The sequence below is a fragment of the Natrix helvetica genome (assembly GCF_964273705.1).
Source record: "Natrix helvetica genome assembly, chromosome: 2".
In the NCBI taxonomy this organism is placed as follows: Eukaryota; Metazoa; Chordata; class Lepidosauria; order Squamata; family Natricidae; genus Natrix; species Natrix helvetica.
In genome coordinates this window covers 106,447,988-106,463,738 of record NC_138552.1, presented here as the reverse complement: position 1 = coordinate 106,463,738, position 15,751 = coordinate 106,447,988, and the positions used below count along the sequence as shown (strand labels likewise).

The window sequence follows — 15,751 nt, the reverse complement described above, 5'->3', positions numbered from 1 at the left end:
ACTGTAATAGCTAACACCAGTATTAGGAACAAGCTATCCTTACAATAGTTCATTGATTTCTCTTTGTTTGCATACACAGAGCTAAATAAATCATCATCCTTGCCAGTAAGTAGCAAGTTGATAGCTACCAAAATAAATGCTACTATTTAACATAACCCATCTTTACCAAGGTTAATAATGTACTATTCTTTATCTTGACCTAGGGCCTTATTTTGCTGACCCCAAAGACGGAGGTTTTGAGACAGGTATTGAGAGGTTTTAGAATCAACCAGAGACACTAATAATTTTAAAAACTTTTCAACCACTGGTTTTGTTGACCTGTTTATTTCAACCCTTTGTAACACTATTTAATAATTGTATGTATTTTCCTTAAAACTCAAGACAACCCAATCTCCTAGATGAGTAGACTACAACTCAATTCAATCCAAGGTTATACCGTATTTTTCTGACTGTAAGATACACCTTTTTTCCTCAAAAAAGAGGCTGAAAATCTGGGTGCGTCTTATACATCGAATACAGCATTTTTTTGCCTCCCGAAGCCCCGCCCCTTCACCAAAATGGCTGTGCATACCCTTATGGAGGCTTTCAGAGAGCTCCTGGGGCTGGGGAGGGCAGAAATAAGCAAAAAATGGGCCATTTCCCCCCCAGCCCCCAGCAGCATTCTATAAGCCTTATGCATGCAATTTTTTCGTCAAAAAACAGGCCTGTTTTGTGAAAAACGGGCCATTTTTTGCTCATTTTGCCCCCCCCCTACCCGGAGCATTCTGCAAGCCCCCCTAAGGCTATTCATGCCTTTAATTTGAAGAAAACGGGTCATTTTTCCGAGGTTTGCAGAGTGCAAAAAGTTTTCTTTTGGAAAGCTCTTTAACTAATGAGAATTACATTGATCAAGTGTTGTGCCAGCAGAAACAAAGTCTTAAGGTTTTTCATCGATTTCCTTCTCCAACACATGGATAAATACACCTGGAAACATCTACCTACCTACCTACTCTCTCTCTCTTTCTCCCTACCTACCTATTGCATTTCTCTCTCTCTCTCTCTCTCTCTCTCTCTCTCTCTCTCTCTCTCCCCCTCTCTCTCCCTACCTACCTACTCTCTCTCTCCCTACCTATCTACTGTATCTCTCTCTCTATCCCTCTACCTACCTACCTACCTACCTACCTACCTACCTACCCTCTCTCTCCCTACCTATCTACTGTATTTCTCTCTCTCTTTCTATTTCTCTCTCTCTATCCCTCTACCTACCTACCTACCTACCTATCTACACACAGTCTCCGTATCTACCTACTGTATTTCTCTCTATCCCTCTCCCTCCCTACCTACCCTCTCTCCCTACTTATCTACTGTATTTCTCTCTCTCTTTCTAGTTCTCTCTCTCTATCCCTCTACCTACCTACCTATTCTCTCTCTCTCCCTACCTATCTACTGTATTTCTCTCTCTCTCCCTCTATCTACCTACCTACCTACCTACCTACCTACCTCCTTTCTCTCTCCCTACCTATCTACTGTATTTCTCTCTCTTTTTATTTCTCTCTCTATCCCTCTACCTACCTACCTACCTACCTACCTACCTACCTACCTACCTACACTCTCTCTCTACCTACCTACTGTACTTCTCTATCCCTCTACCAACCTACCTACTCTCTCCCTCTCCCTACCTATCTACTGTATTTCTCTCTCTTTCTATTTCTCTCTCTATCCCTCTACCTACCTACCTACTCTCTCTCCCTACCTATCTACTGTATTTCTCTCTCTCTCCCTCTCCCTACCTACCTACCTACCTACCTACCTACCTACCTACCTACCCACCTACCTCCTTTCTCTCTCCCTACCTATCTACTGTATTTCTCTCTCTTTCTATTTCTCTCTATCCCTCTACCTACCTACCTACCTACCTACCTACACTCTCTCTCTACCTACCTACTGTACTTCTCTATCCCTCTACCTACCTACCTACTCTCTCCCTCTCCCTACCTATCTACTGTATTTCTCTCTCTCTTTCTATTTCTCTCTCTCTATCCCTCTACCTACCTACCTACTCTCTCTCCCTACCTATCTACTGTATTTCTCTCTCTCCCTCTCCCTACCTACCTACCTACCTACCTACCTACCTACCTACCTACACTCTCTCTCTACCTACCTACTGTACTTCTCTATCCCTCTACCTACCTACCTACTCTCTCCCTCTCCCTACCTATCTACTGTATTTCTCTCTCTATTTATCTCTCCCTATCCCTCTACCTACCTACCTACACACTCTCTCTCCCTACCTACCTACTGTATTTCTCTCTCTCTCTCTCTCTCTCTCTCTCTCTCTCTCTCCCTTTACCTACCTACCTACTCTCTCTACCTACCTACCTACCTACTGTATTTCTCTTTCTTTCTCTCCCTCTCTATCCCTCTATCTATCTACCTACCTACATTTTTTTTTAATTTGCCTCTTCAAAGCCTTGGTGCGTCTTATACTCTGGTGCATCTTATACTCCGAAAAATACGGGTAGTTCAAAATATTTAGAGGGTATTGTATTGTACTGTATTGTTCTCACATGTATTACACCATAATCTTTAGAGCAACCAAATAAGGTGCAATATGATTTTCGATAGCAGTATGCCTGAGAAGAGAATAACTGAATAAACAGAATTGTCGCTAATATGTGATTTCATTGTTAGTTCTCTGTAAGCATTTTTATCCTCCCTAATGCTTATGCCAATTTGCTTTTCTCATATGGATCACACTAGTTCTCCTTTGTATTCAATTTGAGGAATTTACTTTTTTTGGATAAAGCTGTTCTACTCTATGGTACTAAATACCACTTTTTGTTGAAGGAGTGAATGGAAAAGAACAATGTGAACAATTCAGTCAGAACCATTTTGAATCTATCATTTGAAGACCCCTGAATTGGCAAATTATATGTTAATTGTGACTAAAGTTTCATGATATGAGCTACTCCAGCCTTGACTTTTTGTCCTCCTTCTGATAAGTGGTTGTATAATTTGGACTTTATCACTGATAAGTTTGAAGGAGCAATAAATGCACTTAAGGAATCACTTTTATATATCTATTTGACTTGGAGGAAATCTCTATTTAAATGTAAACCATTGTGTAAACTTCACCAAGAATTCTTTCTATTTTGGTCTAGAAATGTGAGGATGGAATCTGATAAATTTTCTTTAAGAAATGAGTAACAGTGCCCATTTTTCCAAGATATTTCCTAGTGATATAGAGGTAATATACTTCCTGATTTATTTTATTTTTTAAAACAGGAAGGTATGGGAACCTGTGAAGTCCCTTTGTGTGAGAAGGACAATGCAGGTCCCCCCCCTTCTGCACTGAGTCTACACACTGGGGGCCCACTTTACTAACAGGAGGTACTATTGTATTTTTACAGTGAAGTCTCTGGATAATGACAATCAAAACAATTCCCTCACACTGTTTTGTCAGGTGACCAGGGGATAAAGATATTAAGGCATATGGGTTATGGGATCCAGAATGCCAAGAAACCTTAGAAGCAGATAAGGAGGAAGTATGAGCAGCATTTTTTAAAATTTATATTTTGGTTACCCGAGCAGCTCGTTTATGCAAAATGGAACTTTTATAAAACAGCAACACACAAAGAGTAACATTTAGAGTATTAAATATGTTTGTAATTTGTTGTTTTCATTTATGAAATCTCAATATGTTTTGTGAAAATTTTTCCCGATAAGAGTTTGCTCCTAGGCTGAAAGATGTGTCCTGGTGCTTCTCACCTGGAATGAAAAAGGATCAAATTGCAGGACAAATACATGAAGAAAGAGGGGAAGGGGGAGGAGGAAGAAAGGGGAAGCCTGAGCATCTCAAATATGCATAAAATTGAGATCTTCAAATAGGGGCAAGAAGATGGAAGAAAAAAGACAATGTATGAACTGGTGTATAGACATAGTGGAAGCAAGGATGACTTGCAAGATTAAGATCATTGAAAGTTATTGAAACTATTGTAGATATAAAGTAGATTAAAATACATTTCTCTACTTATTTGTCTCACGACCTGGCCTAAATGCCACAAATTAATTACATGGGAAGCTGAAGGACATTGTCTAAAACAGTATTATCCAAAGTGCTTGATATTGACTTCCAAGAATAAACGGGACTATCGTTTCTACACTGATTTTTCTCCATAGTACTATTAGTTAAAGTAGTATTTAATAATTATTTTCATATTAATAAATGTTTTTGGGTTGATGAACAATAGGAAACTTCATGAAGGCGTCAATAAGCAGCTAGTGAGTTTGGGAATTGCTTCTCTAAAATAAAATACAGGAGTTCAAACTGATAATATTAATTACACATTTAAATGGATATATATTTATAAAGCATTTACAAAGTTTTCACGAAAAATGGCCAGTGATGCTTTCATTAGATTTTCCCCCCTTAACTGGATGCTAGCATGAGAACCTAAAATATTTAATATTCATATTACTAAAATATTATTTAAAGTATTTTTTGTATTAAGGTGGAAAAAAGTAAGAATAACTTAAATAGTCTGAGATGTAAGGCTGTAATTTTTTAAGTGGGCTTATCTCAGTGATAACAGTTAACTGAACAAATTGACATTTTAAGAGGGGACTGGACTTTTAAAAAATCAATTTTAAAAATGAAACAAGGAAGGACTGGATGGTGTGGTAAATGGATGAAAATCAAGACATTAGATCCATAATCAATTTATATTTGCCTACATACATGTTGAAAAAACATCACTTAATATGATGACATGTTCAAGGGATTAAATATGATTTCAAACAGCTTTAGGATTTAAAAGCAAATGCCCTTCAGAAATGAGCTTGTGTGCAACCAGCTGAATATTCTACAGTCATTAGGAGGAGGCTTACTTGCTTAATAAATTGGGGAAAATGCCATTCTTGCACACTCACATTGTTGCTGTATATTTCAGCTTTCTTTGGTTAAGATGAATGCCCAGTTCACAATGGCTTTCCTGCCACAAGATAGGAAGCTCTATTCTCAAGATGAAGCTATTCCCAGGTAGCAATTCTGAACTAACTTCTTGGGAGTTTTCCTGTAGAATTTCTGGGCAGGGCCTCAAATGAAAAATGAAACACCCATCTCTTCAGCTGCAAAGCCACATCAAATGAATAGCTCGGCTGGTGCATGCCAGTTTCAAACATCCAGATACTTCACAGAGGAAGTGGAGGAGGTAAAGGAGAAGTAAAACTCCAGATATTTAAAAAAATAATGAGTACACGGCTAAAAGAGAAGTAAAACATGGAAGTTCCTAATTCCAACCACTCCAGTCTCCAACAAGTGCTGTATTCCATTTAGCAAGACTCTGAGTTAGTTAGGGAGGTATGATCAGCAGGGCAATGGGGAGGGAGATGTTTAAAACAATCATAGAATGGCAGGCCTGGAAGGCACCATGGAGATTGTAGGAAGAAAAATCTGGTTTATTTGGTTTCCAGAAATTTCAGTGACAGCAGCAATGTTTCTGGGGTGGCTGACCAAACGGCTGAGCGAGTGGATGAATCTTTACAGGATGATTGAGATGCTCCAGGAGGTTGTGCAATGTAGTGAGCCTTCTGTCTTTTGCTATTATAATGGTGGTGGGTAAATCTTATTATGTCCCAAAGGTCATGTCCCGTCTTTAGACCTGGGTGGGGAATATAGAATTTTTGTTTATCTACCTTTAATCCCTTCTGAGGGAGCTCTTGAGGGAACTTGTTAATGAATAGGCTGGCCTAGATTTATTAATGGGCACAAAATATCCATCTCCAAAGACTTTAGGCATCTACTGGAGGCAGGAAGACTGGGGCTGCTTTCTGCTTTTAAGAGCATGTTTCTTGCCTCTTTTAATATTAAGAATAACAAATATTTTAATCTGGAGAGAGGGAGCTTCCTACAAGATCTTCTAGTCTAACCCCCTGCTCAGGGCAGGAGCGTGCCTATATGACTCAGGCCAGATTTGGAGGTGATGATAATGGTAGAGTTTCCATTCAATGGAGATCTACAAAATCCCCCATTTAGAATATGTAAAAGTTTATTAATGTTTTAAGCAGCATCAGAGCCTGTTTTGTATTTAATTAAAGTTCCTTCACAGTCCTGAGACAGCACATTAAAGAAACGCCTAGTTCTTAGGGCTAGGAAAGTTATAACCAAGGCCCAGGGAAAATTCAGAATACGAAAATGGGCAACCTAACAGTGGCAGATTGGGATTGCACGGATTACCCTTATTTTCCTCTTCATAATTAACCAATCCAGGAATACTGAAATCAATAACCTTGTGCATGATTAGATAAGAAGCAAAGGGCAGCCTTGGATGGGAGACCCCCAAACAAAGTCTTGTTTTATTTTTAACAAGCTCTGCAAAACAGACAATGGCAAAGCATTGACATAGCGGGGCAGAAACCGCACAGCGATGCCAACAGGAAAGAAAGCCCTGTGGAGAACTGACTTCGGAAACTGCAAAATCTTCTGCGTGGCTCTTATTTCTAAGTCGCGCGCGCGTGTGAACGTGTGTCATTCTCAGCTGCAAAATTGTTTTTTTTTTTAACGTATTCCTGAAAGCGTCTGCCCAAACCAAGCGCCTTTTCTGGAGAAGGCCGCTTTCCTCGCAAAGGGGTCAAGGTCTCCCCAACCTGCCTCCCCCTCCCTCGGCCGCAGTGCCCTCGCCCTCCCCGTCAGAGCGTCTCGCTCGCGCACAAAAGAGGAGGGGAAGGGCGAGAAAGCGGCCTTTGGTTTCTTTCTCCTCTGGCTCCGCCCACCCGCTTTCCCTCTCACTCCCAGCTGGCTCGCTCGCTCGCGTTTGTGTGTGTGTGTGTGTGTGTGTGTTCCGCAGTGACTTCGCAAGCGTGCGCCCTGCCTATCGAGCGCGCTTGCTGCAAGCGGGCGGATCTTTCCTATTAGAACAGGCTGTCTTTAAAAAAAAAAGAAGAAGCGGGTGGGAGATTAAAAAAAAAAAGACTCTTCCCTGATTCCCCCCCCCTTTTAAACTGGCGTCTTGCGGTGCTTTGCATACGAAGCTGCGTCTCCAGGCGCAGTATAATGAATGAACGGGATTCTTTGAACGCGCAGCGACACCTGTAAGGGGAGAGAAAGCGCAGGCGGAGGTGTGGTGCAGACGGGATCGCCTGAGATCTTTGCTGCAGAAAGACAAGACTGGTACCAGACGGGCACCCAACATAAAACATTTTTTTAAAAATAAAATCCAGCCTGCATGACCGTCACGAAGGTAGGAAACCGTTGCAAAAAAAGGAGGAACTAAGACGATGAACCTACTCTTGAATTAAACTGCTTATTTTTTATTTTTTTTGCGGGCTGTAAACAAGAGCGGCCGATTTCACACCTCTCTTATAATACTCTGTAGATATAATATTCTTGGTGCGCTATAATAATAATTGTTAAGTCAGAAAGAGCTTCTGCTCCTGCAACTGACCGATATTCACGAGGTGGACAAGACTGCATCATTTTGCATCTGAAGGGCGGGGTGAGGAAAACAATCAAGAGAAAATCCTGACATTGAATTTACATATATTTGACAGCTATGGTCCCTGCGGTTATCACAAAAATATGGGTCTTATTTTGTGGTAGTTTCCTCATCCCAGCCTTTTCTAGACTTAAGAGAAACTGTCTACCAGGAAGTTCTTGGGTAAGAAATGTTTCTCTTCCTGGAAAAGAAAGACATATTTTCTATTATAGTCCAGAAATTAGATCAATCAATTAGACGCATTGATCTGTATCTGCATTTTTGCAGCTCTGATAAGAACTAGAGTTTATTTTTCAACATGGTTGTGCTTGGAGATGAATAACATTTGTTTCTAGCATCAGGAAGTAAAGAGGGTCATAGTTTGCTGAGGTTTCTTGAATTGGGTGGAGCAGGGAATTAAGTGAAGTTGGGCTCTGCTGGCAGTCTGTTCATTGCTTTTCAGACTGGTAGCTATCCTTTGCACCATTGCCTATGGCAAGGTAAGAATTTCCTCCAGGTAAACAGCCAGTGAAAAATCCTTTCATATTGGAAGTAAACTCTCCTTTTTCTATCACAATTTAACAAAAAAAGGACTGTAGCTTTCATGGACATATCTTGAATGTTGAAATATTGGCTTATTTCCAGAACTTTAAAAAAAGGGAATGCTAGCTGATGGATAGCCTTGGCCAGCTGGTTCAGTGATTAGGTCAACAAAATGAGATTTAATGCTGATATATTTTCCCATTTTAAATATCCTGCTTAATTTTTATTTATTTATTTATTTATTTTGCAAAATTAGGTTCTCTGTTTAGTATATGGCTGGTAGAGAAACTTTTCTCCCACCAAGTACCTCTTAGATGTGTCAGACTACAATTTGCATAATCCCAAACCAGCAGAGATATGTGGCTGGGAAGAGAATTTGCTTATTACGGTTATATCCCAGCTTTCGGGATAACAGTTTTCCCAAAGTGGCTTGCAAACCGTGTAAACAGTTGTAAATAAAAATACAGTACTACATCCACTTCTCTTTCTCCTCCTCCTCCTTCCTTTAAAGACGTTTCATTGACATATTTGAGGGAGACCAGAGGAAGGCTGATCTAAATAATGGGATTTGTTGGAGGTATAGATAGAGCTGTTGACGAATGCAGCAGAATGTGTTTATTGCTCTGCCTTTGCCCTGGGGTTTTCGTGCAGAAGGAATGTTGATGTGACTTTGTCCCTGGGTCCAAAGAAGCTAAACTGAAGTGTGCAAAAGGATTGCTTTTTTAAAAAAAAATTGTAATGAGACTTTTACTAAAAGAAAGACTCACACGAATGATGTTTATAATTTATAGATGATGAAAAATATTTTTGTGCTATGAGAAGCTTGTGGGTATCAGGTAGTTGTCGAAAGAGAGACCTTGTTTAGAGTCTTTGGAGGTGATTATTAACGGTCAGGTGACACTTAGCAGCATTGGAAAACATGCGACTTATTTGAACCTTGAAATGATGACTTGGTCTCTGTTTAGCCCAACATATTAGTTCCAGCACTGAGCACTTCTTCATGAAGCTCATAAGCAAAATATGAAGGTAACAGCTACCTACTACATTTACTCTTTACCACTTCCTGCAATTAACTGGAACTTCAGTAATGGATCCAAGAAATATTAATTTCTTTCTTTGTTAAGACATACTATGTTCTCACCCCTCTTTTTCTTTACATGTCCTACTTCTAGAGGCTGATGGCACAATAATAACCATTCTCAGAACATGATACAGCAATCCAGTAAAGTCTTTGATAAATAAAGCTTAGATGTTTACATCAAAATATGTTGTTTATGAAGTTGAACCTTCATTTCTTGAATTCCTACTGCTCCTTCGTGATTCTTGGCCAGCTGCTTTTTCAGATCCCCAAACCACCTTTTTCAAACTCCCTGCTCCTTCAGCTCTTCTTTTGGCCCATCTGTTGTCTGTGCTTGTTTTTTATAGATTCCGAGCAACTGTTCTGATGCAGGGGTAGAATAGCAAGGCTTCATCATTGTGACAGAAATGAGACTCAGTCATTCATCTCCATTATTATCCTTATTCTCTTCATATCCTCTCCTCCAGAAATATTGGCCTTCAGTCCCATAAACCATAATCTGTAGGGTTTGGAAGACACATTGCAGAAGGCTTCACTTCAGTTTATCCACATATGTCATCATCTGTTCAAACAGTATTTCTGGAAATTGCTCAGGATTGAACTCAGTAATCCTCAAGGGGAAGGGTGTTCCAGTTTTCTGAAGTAGCTACAGATAATACAATTTTTCATGGTTACTTGATGTCAGCCTAGGCAATTCCAGATGTTTTGTTTTCCCAGCTACGATAGTTGCAGATCTGGACATAACAGAGAGAAAAGAGACCTTAGTATGAGGACTCTTACCAGATTTGTATAATGGTTTCTGTCATGTCAGTGCTAAACTTGCTAATACTTTCAGACTAGCATAAATCAGTAATGTTTGGCTTGCTCAAGATCCACATGGAACTTGCATAATTCCACCTCCCTCCAGAGATGTAGTAAAGAGGGGGACCCGTAGGGAGGAGCCCCTATTATTCTTGACAATTGAACTAGGCTAGCCCTAAGGATTTTCTGAATTCTGCTAGAATCAAGAAAGTTCTGTTGCCTTTGGAGGTATGGATCAAAGACTGAGCTGTATCTTAACCATGTACTTGCTAAGTTATCAGTGGCAAGCTGGATATTATTATAGTATAAATTATTATTAAAGCCACAAAAGTAGTGCCATTTAACTGTTTAATATCATTAAAATATTTGAATCATATTCTTCATTTCATAGTCACCAGGCAGTATTTTAAACATGTTTTAAAATCCTAGTGGGATGTTTAGTAAAATAAAATTTAAAAAAAACATCAACTAAATCAATTAAAGGCAGCAAACACATCAAATATTCAGCACACATCAATCATCTTAATAAATTAGTTTCAAATGTCTAGACAAAAATCTGATTTGGATGCAGTGTTTTAAAAAATAGAGTGTCAGCATTGATTGGGTGGCTTCTTCAGAGTCTGGGTGCCACAGTAGCAAAGGCACAATACTTTTTCATCTTTGGCCACTAGAGTGGGAAGAGCAGCAAAGATGATTAGGGGTCTGGAGACTAAAACATATGAAGAACGGTTGCAGGAACTGGGTATGTCTAGTTTAATGAAAAGAAGGACTAGGGGAGACATGATAGCAGTGTTCTAATATCTCAGGTGTTGCCACAAAGAAGAGGGAGTCAAACTATTCTCCAAGGCACCTGAGGGTAGAACGAGAAGCAATGGGTGGAAACTAATCAAGGAGAGAAGCAACTTAGAACTGAGGAGAAACTTCCTGACTATTAGAACAATTAATAGTGGAACAGCTTGCCTCCAGAAGTTGTGAATGCCCCAACACTGGAAGTCTTTAAGAAGATGTTGAATAGCCGTTTGTCTGAAATGGTATAGGCCCTATAGGGTTTCCTGCCTAGGCAGGGGGTTGGACTAGAAGACTTCCAAGGTCCCTTCCAACTCTGCTATTGTATTGTATTGTGTGTTGATGTTTCATCCCCTGGAGTGCAGTGCGGAACTTTCCTATTTATTAATTATCATAGATAGAGCTATTTTCTTTAAAAGTTTCCATGTCTTTCTGAAGCTCAAATTATCAAGTGGTTAATTATGAAATCACATTGTGTCATCCTTTGGAAAGTACAATCATGTTTATTCGAGAGAAACACTGGGACATAAAAAATGTGGTTATATGTTATAGAAAAGAGGATGGCCCTGTGAACTAGCAAGCTTGGAGTATATCCAAAAGTGAATTTCCAATTGATGGATCCTGAATATTAGGAGTTGCTGTGATTTATGAAAATTGGATCCTTCTAGAGAAGAACAGTAGGGACAACTCCCTGTTTCAGCAGCAGTTTTATTGAGTTCTGATATATTTCTGTTTTCTTGATTGTGGTTTGGACTTTGGTCTTGTCTCTTGGACTTTTTTATTTTTTGGAAATAATATATATATAGTGAATATTGTATTGTGACATTGTATTGGATTTCAGCAGGGGTGTCAAACTCAAGGACTGTGGCCCTCTCCTCCCTGGACCTCTTTTTAAAGTGACAGAGGCTGCAGAAGGCTGTTGCAGCTGAAAACAGAGCTTGGGAGCCCATTTTCGCTGGGAGACCGCTCAGGCCACAGGCGCCCCCGACACGAGTGATATCAAGCTGGCCACACACCCCAGTCCCTCCAGTTCAAACACAACCCTGATGCGCCCCTCAATGAAATTGAGTTTGACACCCTTGGATTACAATATTACCTGTAATCTAGGGCTGTCAAACTCGATTTCATTGATTGTGTACATTGCTGGTTCTTACAACAGTTAGCCAATTATGTGCTGTACTGGGCTTGAGTTTACTCTAGGTTGCTCCTTTGCTCTCTGTATAATAGTGTATTACATCCACAATACAACATGGGTAGTGAATTGTGGAGATTTCAATAGAGTTTGTCTGTTTACTTAAATATATGAATTCTTCAGCTAGTTCTGTTCCGGTTAATGTGACCAGCAGCAGAATGTCACAGCTTCAGGGGTCTTTTGTAACCAGGATAAAGGCAGAATATAAATCGAACAAATGAATAAATAACCTGGAGACACCAAGGATTGAACTGGGGAACCAAACCATTGTGTTTATATTTGTCACTGAGTGTTTTTCTTTCCATGCTTTCCCCCCCTGTCTGTCAAAATTAAGGGATGGGATATAACATTATTGCAGTATTCACAGGCTGGCCTTGGTTATGAAATGACTTACTATTAAGGAACCTATCTGGTGCAAGATATATAGAATTGTAGCCAACGACAGTTTTGCAAAATGAACTATTGGTTTTAAAGGTTGGGAATTCATTTTTGGCAATTCCTGCTTCCCTGCTAATATGTGGAAATAGCATAGGTTATGGTAGGAAGGGTTGCAGTAGTTATGGGACAGCTAACAAACGAGGAAACTGCATTCTACACTGTGGTAGGCTAGGTGTCAGGGTTCCAAGTAACACCTCTAACGAAAGAAGAGGCTTGAGTTCCCTCAAAGTTCCATTTTATTAAAGATGTCGTATTGGCACATCTGGGAAAACCCAAATCTGAAAGCTTCCAGGTTTTCCCCACCCAATTGAAAGTTCAAGTCCCTGCCCAGCCCCCACATGTCCGTCACATGGCCCAATCAGACCCAGTCCCAACTGGAGATGCCTCCCAGTCACACCACTCCAGGTGCAGGACAAGATGTCCTTGACTCTCTGAGGAAGGAATGCTATTTAGACTATATATCCCCCATACTCCATATAATTCCCCCTCCCATTTTCCCACAGCATTAAGTGTAGCAGGACTGAAGGCCCAATGCAAAAGATGGCTTCCAGGCCTGACACTATGATTTACTTAACTAGGATTTGTGGCATATTTTCTGTTGACTGGCTTCCTATACTCAAAGTGAACACCAAGCACACCATGCCAAAGATCAGCATGTTGTGTTAATCCAGGTCAGGTTTCAGGTGCTGGTTAAATGTCATGTTAGATAATGGGAAATCTGTAACTTGCTGTTCCAGATCTTTTTAAATCAGAGGTCTCAGCAGTTGCAGCCACAGATATAGGCTGGTTCAAAGATCAAAAATGTTGGAAATTGCAGTTCAATACATGGAAGATAACATAGTCACTGTAAAGTCATTGTTAAAGATAAAGAAAGACCTCAACCTACATCCTTCCAACATTCCTTTCACTGTTTTGTAGGGATTACTACCTGTACACACCTATTTTGTAGGTGTGAGTTGGCGGTTGATCATGTTGGAGTGGATATTGTGCTTGTAGCTGTGGATCATGTTACATGATTTCATGTTTCATTATTTAGATCCCTGTCTATTAATCTGTACCAGCTCTAAGCACAGCTGGCTCTGTGGTAAACAAAGGAAAAATGCCGATTCCCTGATTGTTGCTGTGATTGAAAAACCACTGCTGATGTTGCCGTTTTACAATGTTGTGGGCTGGGCCTGTTGAGGAAATCTTAGGTTCTTGGTCAGCAATGACATGTTTGTCTCTGTTGGGAAGATAGAAGAAGACCAAGGTGGAAGATCAAGAAAATTGTGGAAATAGGCAAGTTCCTAGAATAGCTGTTTTCCTTTTTCTGGAAAAGTACGTTCTAAACGGATTGACTGAGTAATGAATGACTCGCTGTATGTTATCTTCTTTTCGGATTGATTTAATTATCAAAATGGAGACAGAGACTTTGGCAATGATTGCCCTCTTATTTAAAAAAAAAACCAAACAATCCACTCCCTCACAGCGCCCGTCTAATTTAATTATGGTCCTTCTGGAAAATGTATTACTCCAACTGTAAGAAAATAAAGTAAAGCGTAAACTAAAACACTTCCGTTTCACTACAATTTCCACTCCCCTTCTCTTCAAAGATGATCACAAATTGTTAGACTGAGAACAAAAAACAAAAAAAACAAAGATTATTCTACCTTTGAGTCACCACTAGCCCTGTAGTAAGAAAACTTTCTTCACTCTCACCCCATTAAACCAAAAAAAAAAAAAAATGTCTGTGCCCTCTTCCCCAGTCTCTTCCTTTATTTCACATTCCATGAATTTGTCTAGTCATATGGACAATAAAATAATAAAATTAAATAACAAAATAATAGAACAAACAAAATAAAACAAAACCCAAAGTGGTTGTTGCAAAAAGGGTGTTGATAAAAATGTCAAATATGATGAAGCAGCAGTTTATGAGCATTGAGAAACAGACATATTGCAAACAATATAGAGCCACAATTTTTTAGGGACAAAAAGTTTCAGATGCACTGTGACTGAGCTAGAAGTAAATTAGTTTACTTGATGAAATCACCTGACAAGTATGGGATTCTAGAGGTCCAAAGCTGCTTTGAAAATGTTGTGGCGTTCTCATTTGGAAATACTTATATTGCAGTGGTGGGTTCCGGATCCCGGTGCAACCGGTACGGTGCAATGGGGCCCGGTGTCTCCCACATGCACATGTGCGCACACATGCACAGTATAAACATGCGTCCTTACCTCTGCCAACGCCTCTGCAATGCTCCAGCTGCTCGGCGGAGCATCGCACAAGCGCCGTATCCTCCGTGCGCAGAAGCTCCAAAGAGTTCAAATACCCTCCAGAGCACCGTACTGGAACAGTACTCGGTGCTCCCGGCAGGCACCGGTACGCCCGTACCGGGGCATACCACCTGCAACCCTCCACTGTTATATTGGGACCATTGCGATAATACAATATAGAAGGTTTTTTTGAATGATAAAATAAATGGAAAATGTTGCTGACATATGTATATGCCAGTCTTAGTACCTCCCCAAAAAAACCTATTCCTAATTAAAATGGAGCAGCTTTAATTAATTCTTTGGTGGCTTCTACAGGTAGTTCTAAACTTACAACCATTTACTTAGTGATTGTTCAAATGACATGCCTGTTTTTCACACTTTACTTACTTACTTACTTTATTCATATTTCTAGACCGCCCCCTCTCCCAAAAGGGACTCGGGGCGGTGTACAGTCAATGGAATACATAAAAGGAATACATAAATACACAAATACTTAAATATTTAAATACTTAAATGCTTAGATGGAGGAGATTATAAAAACTGTACATTCAAGTAAAGCATTTAAAATAAAATATTTAAAAAACGACCCCTAAAAATACCCCAAAGAATTAGTTTTAAAATAGTTACCCCAGAAATTCCCAATTAAAAATATCTGCCAGGAGGTAAAAATAAAACTATGAGTGGGCCAAGCCGGCTAGTCGAAACAGGTGAGTCTTTAGTTTTTGTCGGAAGGAGCGGAAGTCGGTGGTAGTTCTGATGTCGGAGGGGAGGTCATTCCAGAGGGTTGGGCCCATCACAGAGAAGGCTCTACTCCTAGGCGCCGCCCGTTGGCATTGCTTGGTGGACGGCACCAGGAGAAGTCCCTCCCTGTGAGAGCGAATTGGTCGCAGGGATGTGTGCGGCAGGATGCGATCCCATAGGTAGCTAGGTCCTGTGCCATGGAGCGCTTTAAAGATGGTGATCAACACCTTGAAACGCACCCGAAAAATCACAGGCAGCCAGTGCAGCTCGCGCAGGAGAGGTGTTATGTGGGAGTACCTAGTACTCCCCGTGATGGCCCGCGCGGCTGCGTTCTGGACTAGCTGTAGTCTTCGGGCGCGTCCCAGGGGAAGCCCCATGTAGAGAGCATTGCAGTAGTCCAGACGAGACATCACCAGCGCATGAGTGACCGTGCGTAGGCCATCCCGGTCCAGTAGGGGGCGCAATTGG

At 40.4% G+C, this 15,751-nt stretch overlaps 1 protein-coding gene across 1 annotated transcript in view; it reads left to right on the top strand.

The window, feature by feature from the left end:
- Nucleotides 1-6,882: 6,882 nt before the first annotated feature.
- CORO2A (coronin 2A) overlaps nt 6,883-15,751 on the top strand; it is a 73,557-nt gene continuing 64,688 nt past the window's right edge. The window contains exon 1 of the mRNA XM_081941686.1: nt 6,883-7,217. Coding sequence (XP_081797812.1) covers nt 7,203-7,217 — 15 coding nt within the window. The 5' untranslated portion in view covers nt 6,883-7,202. The remainder of the gene's footprint in view (nt 7,218-15,751) is intronic.